This window comes from Parus major, chromosome 27 (genome assembly GCF_001522545.3).
Source record: "Parus major isolate Abel chromosome 27, Parus_major1.1, whole genome shotgun sequence".
Taxonomy (NCBI): Eukaryota; Metazoa; Chordata; class Aves; order Passeriformes; family Paridae; genus Parus; species Parus major.
The window spans coordinates 1,233,065-1,256,723 of record NC_031796.1 but is presented as its reverse complement, the minus strand read 5'-3'; the positions used below and the strand labels follow the sequence as shown (position 1 = coordinate 1,256,723).

At 50.7% G+C, this 23,659-nt stretch overlaps 1 protein-coding gene and 1 long non-coding RNA gene across 2 annotated transcripts; one reads left to right on the top strand and one right to left on the bottom strand.

Moving 5' to 3' along the window:
* Positions 1 to 867: 867 nt before the first annotated feature.
* Positions 868 to 23,064, bottom strand: LOC107215171. Its single transcript, XR_001525100.2, has 4 exons — positions 21,256 to 23,064; positions 20,664 to 20,800; positions 1,721 to 2,466; positions 868 to 955 (listed from the first exon to the last, which is right to left on the bottom strand). It is a non-coding gene; the product is annotated as an uncharacterized LOC107215171 (long non-coding RNA).
* CCR7 (C-C motif chemokine receptor 7) lies at positions 5,939 to 16,563 on the top strand. The gene is made up of 3 exons (XM_019009049.2): positions 5,939 to 7,000; positions 11,916 to 11,965; positions 13,276 to 16,563. The coding sequence occupies exons 1-3, from the start codon at positions 6,991 to 6,993 to the stop codon at positions 14,338 to 14,340; spliced, it is 1,125 nt and encodes a 374-aa protein (XP_018864594.1). The 5' UTR covers positions 5,939 to 6,990; the 3' UTR covers positions 14,341 to 16,563.
* Positions 23,065 to 23,659: the final 595 nt, after the last annotated feature.

Below are 23,659 nucleotides of genomic sequence, written 5' to 3'. Positions count from 1 at the left end.
TCCTGGCAGGCCCTGTGTCCTACAAATCCTCAGTGGGATGTTGGTGGACCCTGCAGGGCCCCAGCAGGGCCAGGAACCCTTCCTCCCATGAGGAAGAGCCCTTGTGCTTTGCTGCTGGTGCCACTGGAGCTGCTCTGTTTGCTGGGTGCCCTGTGTGGCAGGTGGTGGTGCAGGCTGGAGATCTGGGGTGCAGCCATCCCCCGTGGGGTGCTGAGAGTTGTTTTCTTCAGTTTGTTTTTCTCTTTGAGAAAAACCAGGGGTTTTCAAGTCTGACTCAGGCATTGTGACCTCTGACATCACCGTGGTGCTGCTGCTGGTTTGCTCTGCAGGCAAAGGTTCTTGTCTGTGTTGGGTCGTTGTCAAAAATATGCTTTTATCTCACCACAAAAACACATTCGGTAAAAGTTATTAAGAAGCCTGGGTTAAAAAAAGAACTGGTCTCAAGTTTTTTGATGGTTTGGGGGTTTGTTGGGTTGTTTTTTTTTTTCATTTATGTAATTACTAGATTTTATCACCCCAAAAACCTTCTAACCTACAAAGCTGGTACAGAGTAACGGGTACATAGCACAAAGCAGGCCCAAAGGGTAAGTTTTGAAAGGGATTTGGATGTTAAAATATGAACCAGGCACCTTGTGAGGTTGTTCAGAAATTATTCACCAGGTAAAGTGAACCCAGAGCCCAAGAGAGCTTCATGCACCCAAATCCCTTCCAAACCCCTCACCTACACACAGGACTGAGCTTGGCTTCCCAGAAAGACAAAAGCCTCATGTTTGTTCAGCAGCTGAACTTTCAGAGAAGAAAAAGAAAAAAAAGACTTCTAGAGAAACAAACAAGGTTGTTTTTAGAAAAAAAATAAATGGAAGAAATCACCTGTGCATCACCTGGACAAGTCTTGCCAAGTTGCTCTGCCTGGAGCCAAATGAGCTGCAGACGCTGCTCACAAGAGAGGATTATGCTGGTGACAGAAAGAAATAAAACAGATTAAAGGAGCTTTACAGGAATAAAATATCAAAGCAAATGCGAATGCTGGCACAAAGGGGTGTTGGGGCAGCTCGTGTGTGTCACGGATGTTCAGAGCAGAGAGCCCCTGAGCCCTGACTCGGGGGAGCAGGTCCAGAGCCCCTGGTGGGGGAACTCACATCCACCCGTGTGTGGTGACAAACTGGGGGTGAGGAGGGTCCTGAGGAGGGTCCTGAGGAGGGGAGGTGTGGGTGGGCAGCACACAGGGAGCAGGGTCAGACCCTCGCTCTGCTCAGGCCTTTGCCAAGACCTCCTCCTCCATCCCAGGATTTGCTTTCCCATTTCCCACCAGCTCCAAGTGTATCCTCAGTGCCTGCCCTGTCCCAAGGGTCCTGGGATGGTTTATTTCTCCTTTTCTTGCCCCAAGTTTTGCTCTGAACCTCCAGCCAGGCAAGTTTCGCTGTTCATTTTTTTAAAAAAACAATGCTATTTTGGATTTTTTCCCCTCAATTTATGAAAAGCTACTCAAAGCATGTTTGATCAGCCACCAATCCAAACCTCCCCACCATGTGGGTTGTCCTCACTCCAGTGTGACCTCCCCTCATCCCTTTAACTGCCCAGCATTCCCAGCAGTCCCAGGTGCTGGAACACTGGGGGAAAACACCCCTCATGGCAGACTGGAGATGGAATTAGTGCAGGATATGTGCTGGCAGAGGTGTGTGAGCTGCAGCAGACACTGCCACCAGGAGTCCTCACCAACCTGCCCAAAGGACACACGGTGCTCCCCTCGGCTGTAAACGTGAGCGCTGCTTTTCTTGTACAGGATGGTTGGTGCCACCAACAGCAGCAGCAGCTGTGACACCTCATGCTCTGTGCAACTGCTGCTGGTTGTACCAGCTCAGAGGGAGCTGCAGTTGTACCAACTCACAGGGTGAGGTATTTGTACCAATTTGTTGGATCAGGGTGATGCTCACAGTTCACTCAGCTGCAGCTTTGAGCTCTCCAGGCACCTGGATACGAACTGTGGGTGCCACACTGCAGAAGTGGGGGTTCAGGAATTCCACATGTTCTCCCAGGCAAGCTCCAGTTTCATCCTGGACTGTTACAGCCATGTTTGTGCCTTTGAGGAGTTGCAAAACCTGCTCAAGACTTTGAATCCAGGGCTTGGATCCCTGGGTTTGAAATCCCCCCTTGTGCTCAGAGTGTTACTGACAGAGGCTGGCAAACCTCTCCCAGCAGGATCTGATCGCCAAATGGGATCAGGCACTTGAATCTGAAAGCCCAGATCCTGCTTCAGGTCTGTCTTGCTGTTTGTGCTCTCAGTTCCCTTCTTTCACTTTGACGTTTCTTTTTCCACAGTCTTCGAGGGGTTTTTTGAAGTGGTTTTGCACGTATCAGGCTGGTATCTTATTTTGTTGTAACTCATCACGTAAAGCTTCACTTGTGACTCCAGAAGTCAGTAATTTCTGTCAACAACCAGTTTCAATTTGCTTTTATCACCCGATTCTGTTTAAAAATCAAGAAAAAGCCATTTTAGTTCTGGAACCAGAGTGAAAAATCACTTTATCATGGGTTTATTACAATTTTTTAATCCCAGGGATGAGAAATGCCAGATCTGTAAGAGAGGACTGGATGAGCTGTTCTTAGAGCAAACACTGATGGGATTATTTCCAGTTTCTAGATCCAGTTTTCATCCAAAGGCAGCAGCAGATTGGTGTTACACCTTCCACCTTTTGAACGAGGGAACAGAGCTTGCAGGAGTGATGTTTGCTGGATGGTCAGGGACACTTTGCCTCTCAATTATTTTTAAGTGTCATAATGCTTTATCTCTTTAATCAATATCCCTTTATCTCCCTAAACTGTATCTTTTATGCCTCTAAATGATTCACTGCTCACCAGGGTTTGATATCCTGTGTGAATTGCCCAGCAGTTTGCCCACTTGGGTGAGAAGGTTCTACCATCTCTAGGCACATCTGGTGCTCCTATGCTCCCCTGACATAGTTTCTGTATCATCCCTTTTCTGCCCATTTTCAATCACCTCTCCTTTCCCACCCAGCATTTTGAGGGGACCACTGTCTCCTTCAGATGCAGAAAGGATCATTTTGTTCATCACAGCCCCTCTGCAGCCTGGGCAGACAAGAGGGAGCAGAAGCCATGGGAAACTGGCTCTCAGCCCAGCCCTGCCCTGAGGGACAGAGGGACCAGCAGTGCAAATGGTCAGTGGCTGATCACTGGAATTCCCTTCTCACCCCGGGGCTGGAAAGGGGAATGTCATTGTCCCTGCCAGCCTGACCCCTCCTCACTGGCATCTCCAGCTCTGTTTCCCTCCTCATGCCTCGATTCCTGGGCTCCAGGATGAGGGAGCTGCTTTCATGGAGTAGAATCATGGAGTCATTTAGGTTGGAAAAAACCTCCAAGGTCACAAGTCCAACCTGTGACCGATCCCCACCTTACCAAGCAGAGCAGAGCACTGAGTGCCACATCCAATCGTTCTCTGGACACGTCCAGGGATGAGGACTCCACCACCTCCCTGGGCAGCTCCTTCCAATGCCTGTCCACCCTGCCCATGAAGAAATTCTTGCTGATGTCCAACTGTTCAATGCAAGGCAGATGCCAATTTGATAAATCTTTTATTTTTCCCCAAAAAAAGACCTGGAGAGCCAGGCCATCAGCTAGGACACGATGTGGGCACAAAGCAGGTGAATTCCCAGTGACACTGGGTGTGCCCCTCTCTGCTGTGGCTGACCACCACGGGTGGCTGTGCATCCCCATCAGAGCCTGGCCCTGCACCGATTGCTTCCTCCCTCGGGAGGATAAGGATCTGTCAATAACCTGGTGGTGAGATCACAATCACGAGATGTTTCTCAGGGCATCCCCAACACCCGCTCAAAGAACTCTCCTGGGTGAAGAATCCCAGCTTGGTGCCACTCTTAAGGTCAGGAATTTACTCACGATTTCACTTCTGCTATTTTATATTTGCCTGAGGAACAACAACGTCAACAGCCCCTGGAGCGACCCTGCTGACTTCCACCACAAACCCCCCTGGATGTCCCCAGACGTCAGAGGAGGGGCCTGGGCAGGAGCAGGGCTGGAGCTGGGAGATCCCAGGCACCTCAAGTTGGCATTGCCAGGCAGAGGAACAGCAGGACAGACGTGAGGATCCCTCCTTGACGTCAGTGCAAGGATGTGACTGGGAAGTACAGCTGGGAAAGGCTCACCCTGAACTCGCCAATGCTTCTGTCTGGGCACCCCTGGCTTCCTCCAGCCACGGGGACAAACCTTCCCATGGCTCATGTCAGCCAAGGGGCAGAACAGGGGAATGGAGTCAGTGTTTCCATCTCAAATCACCTCAAGCAAAACTGATGGAAAATACCAAAAAGTTTGGAATCCAGGATACAAGAACATTCTGTGTTGTGCTTCTCTCAGACCAAATTCCACCTCCTTAGGGAAAACCCTGAGTTCTGATTTCCAAGGTCTCCCAGCCTGCACGTGCCACCTTGGAACCCTCTCCTGGAGCTCTGGGATCTTGCCCACCTCAGGATGTCTGTGAGACTGTGTTGGGACAAACCACAGGAATTCCAATTTTACACATAGGCCAGGGATGTGAAACACAGAGCTAAACTTCCTTGTGATGTTCCATTGCTGAGTGAGCTGCAATTTAATGTCAGGACAATTCAGGATTACACAGTTCAGTTCAACTCAATATTTCAATTCAAGTGGAACCAATGAGAACTGAACCAAAATCTCTCTGAGTAATTTCCTGTGGAACTTCTCAGGAGCTGCATTTTTGTTGAGAAGTTTATGGATGAAAGCTGCCACCCAGCTCTGCTGCAGCCTGGGCAGCAGGTTTAAATCACTGACTTCCACTCTCCTGGGTGCTGGAGGGGAGCAGAGACACCCAGAGACTGGAATATCTGGTAATTTGATTATTTTTATATAGTTAATTAACTTTGGAATAACAAATAGGTTCTAGTAGCAATGGTTTTCACGGGCACAGCTCAGGCCTGTCAGTGTCTGGGTTTGTCTGTCTGCTCACACAGGATCACAGTTCTGTGAAAAGCAGCTCAGGGGGCACCCAGGTTCAGGCAACGTTTCAAAGAGATGGAATCACTCAGGCATGAAATAGACTGCAAATATACACCATCAAATTAAGCAAAGATTTACTAAATGTTCTGAGAACTCCCTGGTTATAAAACGTGACAGTACAAGAAGTTCAGTGTCATACACAGATATATGTCATACATATGTTGTGTCATACATAGACAGCAAACTGATCCAAATATTTTAAATATTCTCATTCTAAATATTCCCATTTTAAATATTCCCATTTTAAACATTCCCGTTCTTTTTAAGAAAAACAGTTTGCTTGACTGGGCTCTAACAACACGGAATTTGGCAGGTACCAAAACTTTGAAGCTGAATCTTGGGACCATGAGCAGAAAACAAGCTGCAAACCACCTGCCTGCCTCCCCTGTCTCACCTTTGGCTTCGGCCAGCGTGGACATGGGGATGGATCCACCAGAACAGTGCCTGGGGCAGGGTGAGCACAGAGCACCCCGAGGGGCCTGTGCCCTCTCTGCACACCCACAGCTCCCCAGGTGTGACCCTGTGTGAAGCCTCCACAGAGCTGTCACACCCCTTGATTCCGGGTATTCTGCCGGTACCCAAGGGAAGCCTTTCATCTCCGGTCCTCCTTGGCGGAAGTGGTTACGAGATAAAGCTCCTGAGGCAGCGTACCTGCCTGGATTCCTGATGAGCAGAGGCAAACAGAGCAATAAATAGCTGCAGAGATGTGAACAGCACCTGCTGACTGAGATAAGAGCCAGGCGAGGCGCGGGGGAGTCGGTGCCGCGCGCTCACAGAGCAGCAGAGTGGGGTCACCTTGTGTGAGAAGAGGAAAACCATCACAGTCCTCCTGCCCCGCCAAAACCCCAAAATCCTGACCCTGAGTACCCCAGCACCCTGTTCCCTGAGCACCCCAGAATGGGCTCAGAACCACACCAGCACTGGTCCACTGAGAGGATTTTGAGTTGGGCTGGGACCACATTGAAGGAGGGTCTGAAACTGGACCTGAGTCTTCATAAAGGACCTAAGACCTTATGACCTAGGATCTAAATCCACAGGAGCCTCAAAACTACCCTCAGCTTCAGGTATATTTCATTTGGGCTGGCATTCCATCCTGTGATGCCCTATTTTTCCACCTGGCTGCAGTAACAGCACTGACATAGCATAAAAAGACAGAAAGGACAAGATGCCAAAGGCGTCACTTCCAGGTCAGCCTGGCTTAGGAGAACAGCGAGTTTGTGAGGACTTGGAGATGTTTCTGTCTGAGAAACAACCCCTCTATCTGAGGGGTCTGCTCCAAGAGCAGAGCCCTCTTTGACACCCATCAAACACTGGTTTGCCTTGGGGGAAGGCGTGACACTGAGAAAGTGCAGAGCCTTTTGGGGAAGACAAAAATACCCAGAATGAGAACGGGGGAAGTCACTGAGCTGCTGGCAGTGTAGCAAGGGAGAAGGACAAAGGGTTATTGTCATGGGCAGTCCTGTGCACTGAGACTTTTCATCCTGAACCCCCTTCCCAAAACAGCTCTGGGGAATGGGATGGGATCCTCTCCGTTTCCTCCAGCACTGAGGGCTGTACAGATTGAGCAGGATTTGCTGGAGGGGGAGGTAAGAAAGAGCCTCTTTCCCCTGTTTCCTTCACCACAGACCATTCCTTATGTGTCAGTCCAAAAGCAGAGCTCCCTTCTCTTCCCCGAGTATCAGCAGCAGCTCTGGGTGTGCAGAACGCTCCAAGGCAGCACCTGAGCACCCCGAGAGCTCAGCACAGCTCTGAGCACATGAGGAGGAGGAGGAGGAGCAGGGGCTACTAAATGTCAGTGACATCAGGGTGCCCGTGACCTCCTCAGAGGGGCGCAGGAGGTATAAAAGCAGAGCTGCCCGAGGAGGGTCCTGCAGGAGAGGAGGCGGCGCTGGGGCCGGGGATGCTCTCGCTACCTCTGTGACTGGAGAGTGCTGGAACCACACCATGGATGGGGGTGAGTACCTGGGCTGCAGCCTCGGGCTTTATTAATAATTAATTAATACTTAATTAATAATAAATAAATAAATAATAATTAATTAATGCATAATTCATAATTTTCCACTTTATTAATAATTCTCGGTCCCTGCCCTGTGACACAGGAGTGGAGCACTTCTATCATAGTATTTAAACAGTGTAAAAGACTTTCATCTTCCTCATTTTTACCATTTAAGAAAAAAAAAATTTAAAAAAAAGAGCACAGTTCTCTTTTAGAGGCTCAAAAACCTCAAATCACTTCAGAAACAAACACAAAAAAAGAGGCTGGGAGGCAATTTTAAGGGGGCCTTTTGTTCCAAAGCAAATGGAATCTTGCATAATTCACACCTTTTCTTCTGTGTTCTTAATTTAAAAAATAAAACTTAAAAAAAGAGAGAGAGAACACTTTCCCTGGCAACATTTTAATTCAGTGAATCAATCAAGGAATTGGGAGCAAGAAGAGCTGAGTTTGTTCACTGAGTCCATCCAGTCTTTTGCAAATTATTTCTATTAAAAAATATCTGCAGGAACACTGGGGGAAGCAGGATGCATTGGAGATGCAGGATGCTCAGGGGGATGGATGCAGGAAGTTCTGGGGAATAAAAGAAGCTCTGAGGATGTTCCAGGGATGCAGGAAGCCCTGGGGGATGCAGGGGAAAGGGAGGGAAGGTCCCACAGGACCCTTCAGACAAGAGCAGGGAATGGGCCAAGGGAGTTTTCCTTCTCCTGGATGTCTTCTCAGAGCCTCTGGCAATCAATGGCTCAGGAAATTCCTGGATTTTGGAATCCCTGCATCCAAACAAATACCCAGCTGGACCTGCCCACCACATATCATTCTTCTCATTTAAACTTCTGGCCTCTGCATCATCCTGTGGGCACTTTGTGGGCTCTTTGTTCCAAGGGGTTCAGTGTACAAGGACAGCTGAACTTAGCTCCTGGGAAAGGTTCATGACAGGGAAAAGAAAGAGTTACTGAGAATCTGACCAGATTATGATAATTTTCCTGCTTTGGGTTTTTCGTATTTCAGATGAATATTTAATTTCCCTGGAAGTTGCACCACCATGGTGCTTTCTTTAAAACACAACAGGCTCGCTTCATCAGGAAGTTTTTTACTTGCTTCTCTCTGCTTATCATTTGATTCACAGATTCCTGAAAGGAGTGGAGGTAGATAATCATTAACTTTCTTCTGCAATAGATCAGTGAACACATGAAATAAGAGCATGACTGGGTTTCACTGGGTCCACTCACTCCTGAGATGACAGTGTCTTTCCTCTGCCCGTTGTGAGGAGGCGAAGTGGGGACAGGAGGCTGATAACTGCCAATAGTCATTAAATAACTTAAGTATGATTAACTTTTCTCAGAAATATCTGGTTCTTCCCCCGAAAGCTTCCTGTACTGCTGGAGCACCAGAAACTGCTACATGTATAAAATACAGAGAGCAGGTTAATCACTGCCTACAAATGAGCTGAGGCTGGAACTTTTGTCTTGCCATCCTGGATGGCCAGAAAATGTTCTTTCACCATGAGGGTTTGACCAGAGCAGGTGTGCTCAGCTTTGCCAACACTCCCAAAGCATTCCCAACTCCTGCTTTGCTCTCGTGCATCCCTCAGCTGTAACAACAACCAGACCCTCAGAGCTGCCCTGGTCATTTGTGTGATCTGATTAATCACCCTCAGGGCTCTCTCCTCCAGGCAGATGTCCTGACACCAAACATTTCCACTGCCAGAGGCCTTTTTGGGTCCACCTGATGGGATCCACCACTCCTGCAGCTGCTCTTACCTTGCTTACAATTAGTAGTTGGTGCTGAGGGAGATCCAGATAAACTGGGAGGGATCTACCTGTCCAAACTCACCCAGCCTTCTGCCACAGCACAAGAACTGTGCCCCAGGTGCCCACCCCAGGTGCCCACCCCAGGACACCTGAACTGGGGTTTGAAAACACCTGTTTCTTTCCCTTTGCTATCGAGGGAGCCTGAACAGCTCAACAGCTGCCAAGGGATGAATCCCACCCCTTTGGCTTCATCTGTGGAGGAAGATTGTAAATCTGGGGGGTTCTCATCCCCTGCCATGAACAGACACCTTCATTCCTACATTCCCATGGAGCAATTCTCCTTTCCACCCGTTTCCAGGTCCTTCAGGATGGCCTCAAACCAGCACCTCCCAGGCTGAGACATGGGGCTGGCACGGGGCTTTAGGGCCAGGCTGACTCATTTGCTCTGGTGGGGTTTTGGTGTATTTTTATAAATGAGGTTTCTAGTGCAACTGGTTGCCGGGACTTTTGAGAGGGGTTTTCTTTCCTTAATATTTTGAGGAACAAAACTTTAAAAACTTTTAGAAAATACCCACAGCAGCCAACTGCCAGGAGGTGTAAAAAATAGAAAAAGTAAAAAACTGCCTGATTAACTGCAGAGCAAGATTCGTGTCATGATAATTGTTTCTGCCCACTGCCCCAGACCACAAGACAAGCTGGGGAGATGCAAGTCCTGTCCAGTCTGGCTGAAACCAGGGACACAAATGTGCTCAAACTGGTGCAGAGGGAGCAGGAGGCAGCAGGGCCTCTCTGGTTGTGCTTTTGCAAATCTGTAATCTGAGGTGGGGGCACAGAAGAGGGGCAGAAACAGCACAGACTTTCTTCATATTGAAAAGCCATTTGACATTTAAGACACTTGAAACAGCAACTGAGAAGGGGGGGAAAAAAGAAACCCATGATGATCTTCAAAGGAATTATATGGGCTGAACTGTTTCAGGAGTTGGTTGAGTCACGTTCTCAGTCCTGTTTTTCTAGACCTTTACAGGGTGGTAAGAAAACAGAATAGAGCAAAGGAGCCCTCACCAGGGCTGGGTCTGGAGTTTGCAAACCAAGCCAAAGAGAGCTGATAGGGTCAGCTATATGGTTTAGGTGGGGGCTTTTCCTTCATGGAGTGAGGGTGGTTCTTCCTCTTTTCCAGCAGCCACAGGGGTAATTTCCTGGTGGGGCTGAGCTACCAGCACAGGTACTCATCACCCATCCCAGGCAGCCAGGAGCAGCTCCAGGAGTCCCAGGGAAACCTTTAGAAGGTGCAATGGAAGGCTAAAGGCTGCTATGGTGTTTGCAGAGTCAGGGACCCCATGCCCCATCCCAGGCAGGAAGGGCAGCTACAGCCTGCGCTTGCTTAAACCCACCCAGCGGGTCTCAGTCCTTGGGGCTTTTCGTGTATTTCCTGTGTTATATGCAAAAGCCAGGGCAACAGTTTGAAGGGGAGACAACCACAGCAGACACAAAACCTCTTCCTGCAGTCTGGGACTGGTCAGAGTGAAAGCCACTGGCTGGACAGAACAGCCAAAAGCTCCACTCCGTGCTCAGTCCCTGCCTTGCACTCCTCCACTCCTGAGTCACCTGCACTAAGGAGAAGGTGAGGGGAGGATGAACACAACTGAGCACTCAGCTGCATAAGCATAAAAGATGGAAATAAGGGGGGAAGGTGAGACAGAGCTTGTAGAAGACCTCAGGGGAGGCGCTCACACAGGCCAAGGGATGAGCAGTATGAGTTTCACACGTGGCTGAGGAACTTTCACCCACACATCACCCTCACGTATTAAAAACCATCTCCACTCACAGATAACTCTATCTGTCATTAGTGAAGCTGTTGCATGTGACTTTGCATGGGGACTTGGTGTTACTATATAAATATATTTTAACTCCACAAACAGCCTGCAGTGGGTGCAGTTACCTGTAGTGGAAGTTCATCATCCTGGTCTGGTGAAACATGAGCAGGAGCCTGGCAGAGCAGGCTCCAAACTGAAATCAAGCAGAAGCCAAGCAGAGCTGAGTCCAGCAGACACTAAGCACAGGAATTAGTCACATTCATGAACAACCAGGCCATGAGGAGCAAGGCAGAGTTCAGGATGAACACAGGGAGCTGAAAGCCAAAGCTATCTCCTTGCCCAGTGCCCCCAGAGCAGAAACCCACAGTAACAGAGGGGCTGCAGGGACCAGCCAGTGCCTGGAGGGACATCCTGGGCCATCCTCAGGTGCCTCCTGACATCTCCTCCTCACACCAGAGTGGAGCCCAGGGCTTTCTCTCTGCCACATTCCAGCTGAGCAACTTTCAGTGGCAATTGCTTGAGGTAGATGCTGGTGTGAACTGTAAAACCAGCAAGGAGAAAGCTTTCCCTGGCCCCTGCCCTGCTAACCACAGCAGGAAGAGCTGCTCGGCTGAGATTGCTCTCTCCCCACCATCACACCTGGCTCTGAATTCAGTTTTTCCTCCCAGCTGTCAGCATCCTGTATTTTTACATCCCAAGGCAGCAGAAGCCAATTCTTGACATTTAGAGACATGCAATAAATTTCAGCCAGTTCCAGTTCTATCTGTCCCATGGGGAGCTGAGCTCTCCTTTCCGCAGCCCAGGCACCACACGGGCACAGCTGGGGCAGATTTATGGCCCTCACAGCTGGGTATTTTCACATGCATTAAGCTGCACCCTCACTGCTCAGACACAAGGGAACAGGCTGCTGGCTGCCTGCAGGGAAAAGTATCAGATAAAATCAGAATGGGTGCTCTGTGCCCGAGTTAAGAGCTCTCAGCTCTCAGCCTTCACTGCACGGGGTCCTGGTCGAGTTGAAGACATCCCTGCTCACTGCAGGGGGTTGGACTGAATGACCTTTAGAGGCCCTTTCCAACCCAAACTGTGATCTGTGAAGCCAGAGGGGCCAGACTCCTGAGCAGTGCTCTGGCAGTAACACACACAACCCTGAGTTATCTTGCTGGCATCTTCCCCAGGTTTTGGTTTCCTCAGTGGTGAGGGCTCTGCAGGGTTCACAGTGCCATGGACAACATGACCCTCTGCTTTTTCAAACAGAGAACCCTGTGGAAACCCCCCACTCAGCCACTAACACAGCATCTCCTTCTTCCCTAGGCAAGCAGCTAAAGGTCACCCTTGTTTTCAGCCTGCCGCTCGTTTTTCAGGTAAGATGTTTTCAACAACGTTGTTGAAATCCAGCTGCTTTGTGTAGTGGGTAAAAGGAGATCTCAAAAACTCAGAGCAGCCACCCACAGTCCCAGAAATGTGTGGGGACATAGCTGCTCACCCCAAGATCCAGCTGTGGGAGGTGGGAGGTGAGAGCAGAGCCCAGCTATAGAAAAACAAACAAGAGAAACAAAACCAAGGAGAGAAAAACAGTGACAAACGCAGTGATTTTCAGGTGGCCTGGCTTGTAGGAGTCCCCTTTTAGCCCCAAATGAGCATTTCCAGGGCAGACAGGAGTGCACCACATTGATGGCAGGGAGCAGCCGGTTCCTGCTCCCTGCAGATTCCTGCTCAAGGTGCTGGGCTCTGACCAAGCAGAGCCAGAGAGGGATGTGCCTGAGGAGGAAGAGCTCAGCATCTCCCCTGCCTGTTCTTGCTCAGTTCCTGCCCAGCAGGGAGGACCCCAAGCACGGAGCTGTGCCATGCCCTGCTCCCAGAGCCGGGGCCTGGTCCTGGTGCCCGCTGTCCCTCGGCAGCAGTGGCCACCCCCAGCCCGTGGGGCTCCTGGGGCTCAGCCCAGCCACCCGTGCTTTTCCCTTTCACTGCTGGCAGCCTGGCAGGATGTGGTGAAAGCCAAACCTGCTGAGATGGAGAGCACCAAGGTGCTCTCCGATAAAGGGTGGGGGTATCCAGAGGAAACCTTTCATGTCTGTGAGATGGGGAGAAGGTTCTGGAGACTAATAAGTCACAAAAAGCAGGGCACAGATACCGCAGGCCCTGTCTGCCCTGCAGGTTATGGCAGTGTAGGAAGATGAAACGAGTAATCAGAACTGAAATCAGGGGCCTGAATGAGATGCCGGCCCCACATCCGCGCCGACACGGAAACAGCTTCCTGCTGCACTCACTGCGCTTCCTCACACTCTCACCGACACCTTCGCTGATTTTTAATTTAGCCGAAGGATGTTTTATTTCTCACATTTTATCTGACAGCTGGCTGTGCACACACAGCTGGAGGCAGGTCCTGGGACACTCTGGAAAGCTGCCACACATCTGGGGGTTTGCAGGTGTTACTTTGGCTGTGCACAAAATATTTCTGGTGAAATTCCCACTTGGAGCCCCCCAAAAAGCCCCAAACCTCATATATTTATGGGAAATGCTTTCAGCCACGAGATTGTGTCAGCTCTGTTTGTGATGCTGGCACGAAACAGCACTTGGGAACTCCCTGGGGCTTCTCTCCAGGTTCCTTTCCCAGCACGGCCACACAGGGAATGCAGTCCTTGTCCCAACACTCTTCTCTTTCCTGCTCTAGTTCTGTGCCGGGGACAATGTCACTGATGACTACGACTCCAACAGCACCATCGACTACAGCATGTTTGAGTCCCTGTGTGAGAAGAAGGAGGTCCGTAACTTCCGTGCTGCCTTCCTCCCGGCCATGTACAGCCTCATCTGCTTCATGGGGCTGCTGGGGAACGGCCTGGTCATGCTCACCTACATCTACTTCAAGAGGCTGAAGACCATGACAGACATCTACTTGCTGAACCTGGCTCTGGCAGACATCCTCTTCCTGCTGACCCTTCCCTTCTGGGCCACAAGCGCGGTCACGCACTGGCTTTTTGGGAGCTTTGCCTGCAAAGCCGTTTACTGCATCTGCAAAATGAGTTTCTTCAGCGGGATGCTGCTCCTCCTGTCCATCAGCATCGACAGGTACTTCGCCATCGTCCAGGCTGCCTCGGCCCATCGCCTGCGTCCCCGGATGATATTCATCAGCAAGGTGACGTGCATCCTCATCTGGCTGCTGGCCTTCATCCTTTCCATCCCTGAGCTGGTTCACAGTGGTGTGAACTACTCAGAGAACAATCCCCGTTGTTCCATCATTGCTAATGACTTGCAGACCTTCAACACTGGCATCAAAGTGTCCCAAATGGTGTTTGGCTTCTTAATTCCCCTCCTGGTCATGTCTTTCTGCTACCTCATCATCATCAAAACGTTGCTCCAGGCCCGAAACTTTGAGAAGAACAAAGCCATCAAGGTCATCATCGCCGTGGTCATCGTCTTCGTCGTCTTCCAGCTGCCCTACAATGGCGTCATGCTGGCCAAGACCATCTCAGCCTTCAACCAGACCAGCTCGTGTGAGGAGAGCAAGAAGCTGGACGTGGCGGATGACGTGACCTACACCCTGGCCTGCTTCCGATGCTGCCTCAACCCGTTCCTCTACGCCTTCATCGGCGTCAAATTCCGCACCGACCTCTTCAAGCTGCTGAAGGAGCTGGGCTGCCTGAGCCAGGAGCGCCTCTGGCAGCTCACCTCCTGCCGCGACAACAAGAGGTCCTCCTTCGCCATGGAGACAGAGACAACCACCACCTTCTCCCCGTGAGCTCTTGGTCGAACTGAAATGGCTTTAGACATTTTCTCTAGCCTGAACTCCTGGCAGAACAAGACCTGCCACACTGCAGAGAAGCCGAGGGGAAAATCCAGAAGCCTCCCCCTGTTTCAAGCAGTGAGGACTGCTGGCCAATATCCCACAGGTGGACAGGCTTTACAACGGAGTTGTCACTAACAGCAAAGCAAGGGAGAGGTGGTGAGTCTACAATTTCTCCTGTCATTTCACCTTCAGCTTAGAACTTTCCCTGTCAAAATGAGAAATGCTCAGAATAGAACATTTACCCTAAAAGCGACAAGCACCAAGAGAAAACAGACGCTGGTGCAGCAGGACTGTCGTTTGGAGCTGAGCTGCCAGGAGCATCACCCTTGCTTTGGATGTTGCTTTTAACAAGACAACAGCTCTGCAATCCCATGGAAATGCCCTTGCACTGAGCCAGTCCGAGGCCAACCCTCACCCACAGGCTTGATCCAACACACAAGCCCAGCAGTGGAGTATCTGAGCACACAACTGCTCTGCCTTCCCCCATGGAAAGTGAGAGATGACCACAGCTAATGCTAAATCCATACAAACCCTAGACATAATTTCAATTACTTTGTATAATACTGCAACCACTCGTAGCTCTGTCAGGAAAAGTGCAAATTCTTCTGCCTGTATGCTGTTTCTGGGCTATCACCTGCTGACCTTGAGATAAAAATGAATGTGGGTTTTCTCCTCCCTTCCCCATCCTTCTACAGGACTTCAGCTGCCTTTGAAGTCAGATCTGTATTTCACTCATAAGCTACTGGGGCATGTTTTGCATCGGTGCTGTCGGCACCAACAAAGACACGGCTGACTGAGGTTTGATCTGAACGCAGTCCCACCACTGCCAGGGCCACAGCAGCTGAACAGATTATTGTTGTGCAAAGTCAGACCTCGGAGGAGCCCGGACTGTAATTCCAGTTGGCGCTTTTACAGGAAGAGCGAAGATTCCTGATGACAGATGAACGCTCTGGGAAGTGCTGTGGTGGGACAGGGGAACGTCAGCACAGTCTGTGCAGCTGTCCCTGTCCTTGTCCTGTGTGCTCTGGTCCCACAGCACCCACCTCTCCCAGGGCCATCACCAGTGGAGAGGGCTCAGCCTGGAGCTGCTCCCAGGGCTGACAGGGGACACATGTCCATGTTCCCTTGAACACACAGAGCCATGAGCAGCAAAACACTCACTAAACAGACATTTATCCTTTCCTTTTAACACATGGATCCATCAGGAGTGACACAGAGAACTCCCTGGTTCACGGGTTTGGAGAGGATTGCTTTAGAGAACTGAGGATTAAAATCAGCCTTCCAAGGCAGAATTCACTGGCTCGGTCTGAGACAGCACTGCCAGTTATTTACCTGGCTGCCACCAAATCTAAACAAACTCTCCATAAACCTCTGGGGTGTGGCACTTTTGCCAATGGCTGGGATTTGGGAAGAGAGGACATTCTGCTCTGTGTTGCATCATCTGTGCTCAAGAGTTGAACTCATTTTCATTTACAATGCCCAGGTAACTGTACAGAAGTGCTGCTTCTCTGTCACATGAAATGGAGTGACAACTGACACTGAACAGCTATTTACCCTTGGTTTCCTTCTCATCCTTATTTGGGCAAGACCCAGCTATCATGATCTTGGCCAGAGCCAGGGACACCCCCAGCACGGGGTATTTGCAGTTTTCCTCATCAGTAACAATACATTGTTAATGTATATTCAATATGTAAAGCTGCTTTACACAGACAAAGTTCAATCTGTTCATGAATGTACCCTGAGAACACTCTGCTTCCATGGAACCTTTTTATGCAGAATCCATTCACCTAATTCCAGCCAGGAAACTGCTCCACCAGCACCTGGAGCTGTACTTGTGTCCTGTAGATAAAAACCATTCCCCTCCTGCAAATGAAGAGGTCTCCAGGTCCTTACAGACCAGATGGATTCCAAACAGGATAACACACATCTGCTTCCATAAATGAGATGCAGAGGTGCCCTCTGGGACAGCTGCAGAGGTGCCTCAGAGAGGCAGTGGTGATGTCAGAGTGCCTGGCTTTCCCTGCTTAAATTTAACGGACAGAACAAATTTGCATCTAATTTAGATGAGTCATGTTAATGTTGGCCTAAAATCCCAACCTGAAGTTCCCCACTGATGTCTGAAAACTGACTGTATTTTGCTACTTGAGAAAAATAAATTATAATGGTTTAAACAAATTACTTCTGGATTTCCATTGCATTTTCTCCATCCTTGTACAGTCCTTGTCAATCCTTCTGTCCTGTCAGGAGCTGTTTGATCAGCTCAGCTTCATCCCAGTGCTGCCCTGCAGGACAGAGCATGTGGAAAATAAACTAAATAGCTTACTTCATCTGCTGATGGACTATAAAAGAAACAAGTCAGCAGCACATGAAGTTTTTTCTTTTAACTGTGAACCCACCTGCCTTGATGCTGCTCCACAGCTGAGTGCACCTAATGGCTACTCATCAACCTTTAAGTGAAAATTCTTTGAGCTGTAGGACTTTATTGTTCATGTTTAATTAAAATTCAGTAATAAACCACCATGTTACTGTGGGAATTGCTCCCAGGGAGAGGCAGCAGGTCTGGGTCCCCATCCTCATCCAGGGGGAGAGTAGGAACTGCAACTAAAACAATGAACACAATGCTCCTGCCTGACCTCCCCAGTCAATTCGTGCCTCAAAGCACTCAGGGGAGTGAGGGGGGACCCATATCCTTCACCAAAAGTGCCTTGTAATTGTAACCACGGAATCAAAGAGGAAGAAACTCACAGAACACGAGGAGACAGAAGCCTGACCCCCCTGTGCCAGGGCTAAGGCCCATTTCTGCTTTCACTGAGAGATGAAAGCCTCACGTTTTCTCCCGGAAGAGAAAGGACAGGGCGAGTTTCAGCACCTGGCACAGACTCCAGAAGCATCTCCAGACTGCAGCACAACACAAGATGCAGAACCCCAAACCCTGGGATCCTTAAATAAACACCTGCTCTCACCATGGCGAGGTCCTCAACTGCCCCAAGGCTCGTTTGTGCACAAGGTACAGTCAGCTGGGCAGGGCTTGGAGCAAGAGCTGGGGATCTGCAGAAAGCCACAGCCCTTGTAGCCATTCCTCCTGAAACTCTTAATATCCAGGAACTTTCTTGATTAACAAAACAGACTCCACCTTAAAGCCCTAACTTAACCAGTAAAACTTACCCACCAAGCAACCCCTAAAAATCACAGCTTGGGCAACAAATATTGCAGCCAAGTCACACAGAATTTGCTACAAAAAAAACAACGTGTATTTCTCAGATGGATTAAACCTATTTTAGTAGCTTTCACCAGAAAAAGCTGCCTATTTCCTTTCACAGTTCCAAATCTTCTTTAAAAAGCCAATAAAAAGCCTGTACCTCATTAGAGAATGGGGACACAGGTTTGCTTTTCACTGCATAAAGGCAGGGGAGGGAGTGACTGCCCAGTCCCAGCTGTGTGGAGTCTGGGGGGTTCCTGCAATCCTTATTCTAGGTTATTGTGGGGAATCCTGCATCACTCAGAAGCCCTGGACTTTTCGCTGCTCTGGATAAGTATCACTGCTCATCATTTTTCCTTCCCTGACAGTTCTTTGTCTCTGTGCACGTGTATTTTTAAGTTATGGTTTGAAAGCCCTCAGTGCCAAATGGATCTGGGCTGGGTGGGAGCCAAACTGGAAGGAGGAACAAGAGACCTGGCACTGGGGGAGCTGGCAGCTGCTCCCAGAGATCTCAGAACATGGCACTGGTGTGTCACCTCCCTCTCTGTGCTGTCCCAGGCACTGTCCCCCGTCACTCGATGGGAAGGGGAAAGTTCTCCAGGCAGGGCTGTGGTTTCTCATGTGCCACCTGGGCAGCTGCGGGAGGGAAGTCCTTGTCACCCCAAAAAAGAATGAGCTGGAACCGAGTGAGGTAAACAAACCCTAAAAATAATGCCCGTGGGTGGTGGGGAAGGGTGGGGGCACATTGCATCAGTCAGAGTAGCTGAGAGCAGCCCATGGCTTCCTCCTCACGGCTTCTTTTGTAAGGAAAAAAAACCCCAAACTCCTGTTCTGGGGGTGGAGGTGTCACATCTCAGGGGAGAACTTCTTGTACCACCAACTGTCCTTGTTGGCAAAGCTGCCTTGCTTGGGGCCACGGTGGGGTTCCATCCATCCCTGGGCCACGGTGAGAGGCACCTGGGGAAACTGAGGCAGCTGAGATGCCACCTGCCCTTTGTGTCATCACAGGCAGCTTCATGACCTCAAAACAAGTGAATCAAAGAGTCTGACCAGGACTGTTTCCAGTCTGTTACCCACTGTTTATGGATCAGATATCCATATGGATTATATACTTCCATAATCCATATGCTTACGGATTAGAATCCACTGTTCCATTTGTAATCCACTGTTTATGGATTAGAAGGTGGAGGATCAGCTCAGAGCCAACAGTTGGCACCAAGCAGGGGACAGGAACATGCAATAGAGATATAAGGGAAAATAACCAGATTACAGTGTGCTGCTGCATTCAATGACAGCAGCACAATCCACTGCTAAACCACCTCACAGCCCGGAGTGAGAGCCGTGTCCCCAGCCCTTCTCCTCAGCCCAGCCCATCCTGCTCCTTCCCCAAGCACTAAAACCAGGCAGAACATCCCTGCCTCTGTGCTCATCCCACGTGTGGGAGCCCTCACAGCCTCTGAAATGAAGAGTTTCACACATTCAGATTTAGCAGAAATCTGCAGTTTTCAAGCCAGGCTGTGGCAGCCACCGGCCTGCCCAAAATGAGAGTTACTTTTTCACTTTCACTAAGACCCCAGTTCTGCAGAGCTGAGTATTGATATTAAACCAGCAGAGAGTCAAGTGTTGATATTCTACCATCACCTGCCACTGCCCCAGCTTGTTGTAGGAACTTTATTCAGGTCTGAACAGATAAGGAGCCTTCTGGCTCCACATGCAGAGCCAGCCCAGGCATTTGCCACTGCTGAGCCCCTGCAGCTCCTCATGTGCAGGAACTGAAACTTCCCTTCCTGCTGCTTTGTTTTTAATTCAATTGTCTAAAAAAAAAATAAATAACAAGAGAGCTACTTTCCTTTCTGTGCTTGCTGGCACAAAAATTATTGTCAAGCGGTCAGGGGCTTTACTGGGAAATTTCCATGACTGAAGGACAACACTAATGCTCAGAATCATCCTGCAGGAGAGGAAAAGGCCAGATGATTTCCAGTTAAACAGACAAAAAGGCCTTCCAGGATTTGGAATCCGTGCACGCTGCTCTGTACCAAAATCAGAATTTCTCTCACCAGTTCCAGTTCCTGGATCCTGCAGGTTTTACCCACAGCTTTGTCTTCTCATCAGGGAACGTCCCACCTCCACACTAAGCTCAGTGAGCACACACACGTGTCCTGGTTTCACTCTGGGGCAATCACAGCAGAATCCAACCCCACTGGGGCAAAACCCAGCTGTTGGGGCTGCACAGAGAGAAACTCGTGTTTTCAGGGCAGAGTTGACTGATTCCCTGGGAGATAACATGCTGCTTCTAAGTTCTGGCCACACCACGCAGCGAGAAAGAGCTTCAGCCCCTGTGCCAGGGCGGGGAGTGGGAGAGGGAAAAAACAAAGCCCTTTATGGATGACTAACCCAGGCTCAGCTCCTCCGCTGTTGCATGAGCCCCTTTGAAGAGTTTCACACTTTTGCAGGTGGGTCCAGGTTCTGCCTCGCCAGGGGGTCACAGGTAGGGACGAGGCTCCTGCTCAAACATCCCCCCCTGACACAGATGTGGCTTCCAGCAGGCTTTGGAGGGTTGCAGCAGACCTGGAAAGGCACCAGATCCCTACAAGACTCATCCAGCTGTGTTGCCAGCAGCTCCTGGCAGGCCCCCACCACCCTCCCCACGCGAGCCGCCCTCACGTGCCAGCGCTGCCTGCGCAGCCCAAACAGCCGCAGGCGTGAGGCTGCTCTGGAGCTGCAGAGAACAGCCAACAGAAAAGGTCTCCCCAACACCACAAACAAGCCCTGAAGAGCTGCCAGAGCCTCCTGCCTCCACTGGGCAGCCTGTTCCAGGCACTGCCCAGGCTGTGCTGAACCAGAGAAGGTCATCATGGAATCAAGGAATGGTTTGGGCTGGAGGGAGCTCAGGGTGGGGAGCAGCCCCACAGCTGTGCCACAGGTCCTGTCCCAGCTGCCCCAGAGGTGATGCTCTACTGAGACAGCAGCTCTGCAGAAAAGCTGCTCTTCCCAGAGGACTTGTGGTGCGTGTTCCACCCCCACCAAGGACCTGCTCCTGAGCTCCAGCAGGGAAATGAGCCCCCTTTACAATCACCTGTGCAGAAAGAGCCTTCCCTCGCTGGGCATTTCCTCCTGCAGCCATGGAGGAGGTCATGGCACACAGCCTGAAACACACCGTGACACAGAGCTCCAGTGACCCAGACACAAACACTTCCTTCTCTTCCCTGACATCTGAAACAAAAAGAAATTGAGATTATTAGGGAAAGGCCAGAACAGAAAGAACTTCCCAAAGCACTGGTGACCTCCCCAGGGCCTGAATGACAGCCTCAGGAATGACAGGACAGGCTCTGAGTGACCCACAGCACATCCAGCATGGGTCTGTGGCCACCAGCCCCCTTTGGCTGCAGCCCTGGGAACCAGAGATGGAACGCTGGGATAGGGGAGAGCAGGGACAAGGTCTCCTCCATGTCCTTCCCTCAGAGCCACCCTCCTCTGCTCTTGCCTTGGGTCATGAGTTCCCTGCTCCTGGGAGAGGGCTCCCAGCCAAACCTCTGAACTCCCCACAGGACCGACCACAGCGCTCCCCTTGAGAGCTGCTGACACCATGTGGGAACGGCTGGGAAGTGATCCACACACACCTCCTGCCCTCCAAGCCAGGATTCCTGGAAAAACTCGGGAAAACTTACCCTGAAGTAAAGGTGTGGGTTCAGATCGTATCAGTGATATCATCTGGAATCCCTCTGTCGGCAACCAGGCTAAAAAGTGGAGTTGCTCTACTTTGGTTTCATTTAAATCTATTGGAAGTGATTTTAAATGGCTTTGATTCACCTGACTTTTCCCTCTGGATCAGCCCACACCTCTTCCATGTGACTTCAATAGTCCATTCTCAGTGCTAAATCCCATCCTGTTTCCTGCATCTTCCCATGAAATGACATTTCCCACAGATCACCTTCCGCTGGCTTTGTACCCAAACTTCCTAAACAACTCTGAAAAACCTAAATGGCCTTTTCCAGCCACCTCCCACCACGTGGGACCCTGTGGGAAACTCCAGGGCAGCTGCTCTGGAAAAATCCCAGCCTGGAAAATGGCATTTATCAGGAAGCAGAAGATGATTTTTCCAAACAAGCTTTACAAACACTCCCTCCTCTCCACGAGGCCTCACTGTGCTTTTCCATCTCTCACCACACAACAATGGGTGGCTTCAGCTCCTGAATTTGTAGATGAACTGAGAAAAACACTGTCAGTGACCCAAAGACTTCTCACTGTTATGCAGGTGACAATGAACGTTGCAGAGGTGTGAACTTTGCACCGAGGTGAAGCTACAGCTGGTAGAGGATGGACAGAAACTCTGACAGTAAATGGTCCCTCTGCTGGGAGCTTCTGTCACCCTAAAACCCCACCATGTGAACAAAGTGTTCTGGAGTAATTCCTGTGCAAGAGACAGAGGTCTAAAGCTGTTTGAGAGCATCCCGAGGGGGCTGTGAGGATGGTGAAGGAAGGGAAGGGCATGGAGGAGCAGCTAAGGGCACTGGGCTCTTCAACATCCTCCTGGTGGGGAGATCTCTGCTCTGGTGACCAGCGACAGGACCTGAGGGAACAGCTGGAGCTGAGCCTGGGATGGTTTGGTTGGATATCAGGGAAAGGTTCTTATCCCAGAGGGTGCTCAGGCACTGAACAGACTCCCCAGGCAATGGGCACAGCCCCAAGGCTGACAGAGCTCCAGGAGTGTTTGGACAATGCTCTCAGCACACCGTGGGATTGCTGGGGTGTCTGTGCAGGGACAAGAGCTGGAGTGGATGATCCTCAGGATATTCTCTGATTCTTTGTCAGCAAAGATGCACGTGAAAATTCACAGCTTTTAGTGCAGAAACACGCCGACTTCAGGCTCATTTTCCAGGGGGTGTCCCTCAGACACTCTCCCAGCACCTCTGTGCTCCTCCAGAAGTGTGAGGCACAACTGAATTCCCCTCATTCCCCCCAACACACTCCCTGCAAACTGAAACCTCGCTGGCTCCACACACATTTCTTCTCTCGGGTTTTGCCTCTTCCCCCTTGTTTGCATAGTGAAAAAAAGAGTCCTTTTTTGTGGCTTCTGCAGAAGACAAACGAACAAAAACAACCCTGCTCACCCCACCTATGCCACCGGCTTTTATCTGCGGGGGCCAGAGCCCACCCCCTCAGACCTAATGGAAATAAACACTCGGTGACAGCAAATCTGTTTTCAAGGAAAGGTTCCCACACCCCCTTACAAAACATTTCAGTGGTTTTTCCCCAAAATGCCGTCCATGTGTCTCCCCTGCACGGCACAGAACAGGCACCAGGTTAGGAACCCTCACCTGCTTCCCTGCTGTGTTCACCTGTCCCTCACCTGTCCCCACTTGTCCTCACCTGATCCCTTCACTCTCTCCTGTCCCCTCATGTCCCCACCTGTCCTCGCCTGCCCTCACCTGCTCCCCCCGTGCTCACCTGTTCCTACCTGTCCTCACTACTCTCTCTTGTCCCCTCCTGTCCCCTCCTGTCCCCTCACTCTCTCCTGTCCCCTCCTGTCCCCTCCTGTCCCCTCACTCTCTCCTGTCCTCTCCTGTCCCCTCACTCTCTCCTGTCCTCTCCTGTCCTCTCCTGTCCCCTCCTGTCCCCTCACTCTCTCCTGTCCTCTCCTGTCCCCTCACTCCCTCCTGCCCTCACCGGTCCCGCTCTCTCCTGTGCACGCGCAGTCACGTGTCCCCCTCATGTGTTACCGCGCTCCCCCGCTCCGCCCCCCCCGCCTGACCCTGCAGCGCCCCCTGGCGGCCCCGAGCCGAGCGCGGCTCCCGCCGCCGCTGGGGGGAACCGGAGACCGCCGGATCCACCGGGACATCCATCCACCGGGACATCCACTGGGACATCCACTGGGACATCCACCGGGACATCCAGCCACCGGGACATCCACCGGGACATCCAGCCACCGGGACATCCACTGGGACATCCAGCCACCGGGACATCCACTGGGACATCCACCGGGACATCCATCCACCGGGACATCCATCCACCGGGAACATCCATCCACCAGGACATCCATCCACCGGGACATCCATCCACCGGGACATCCAC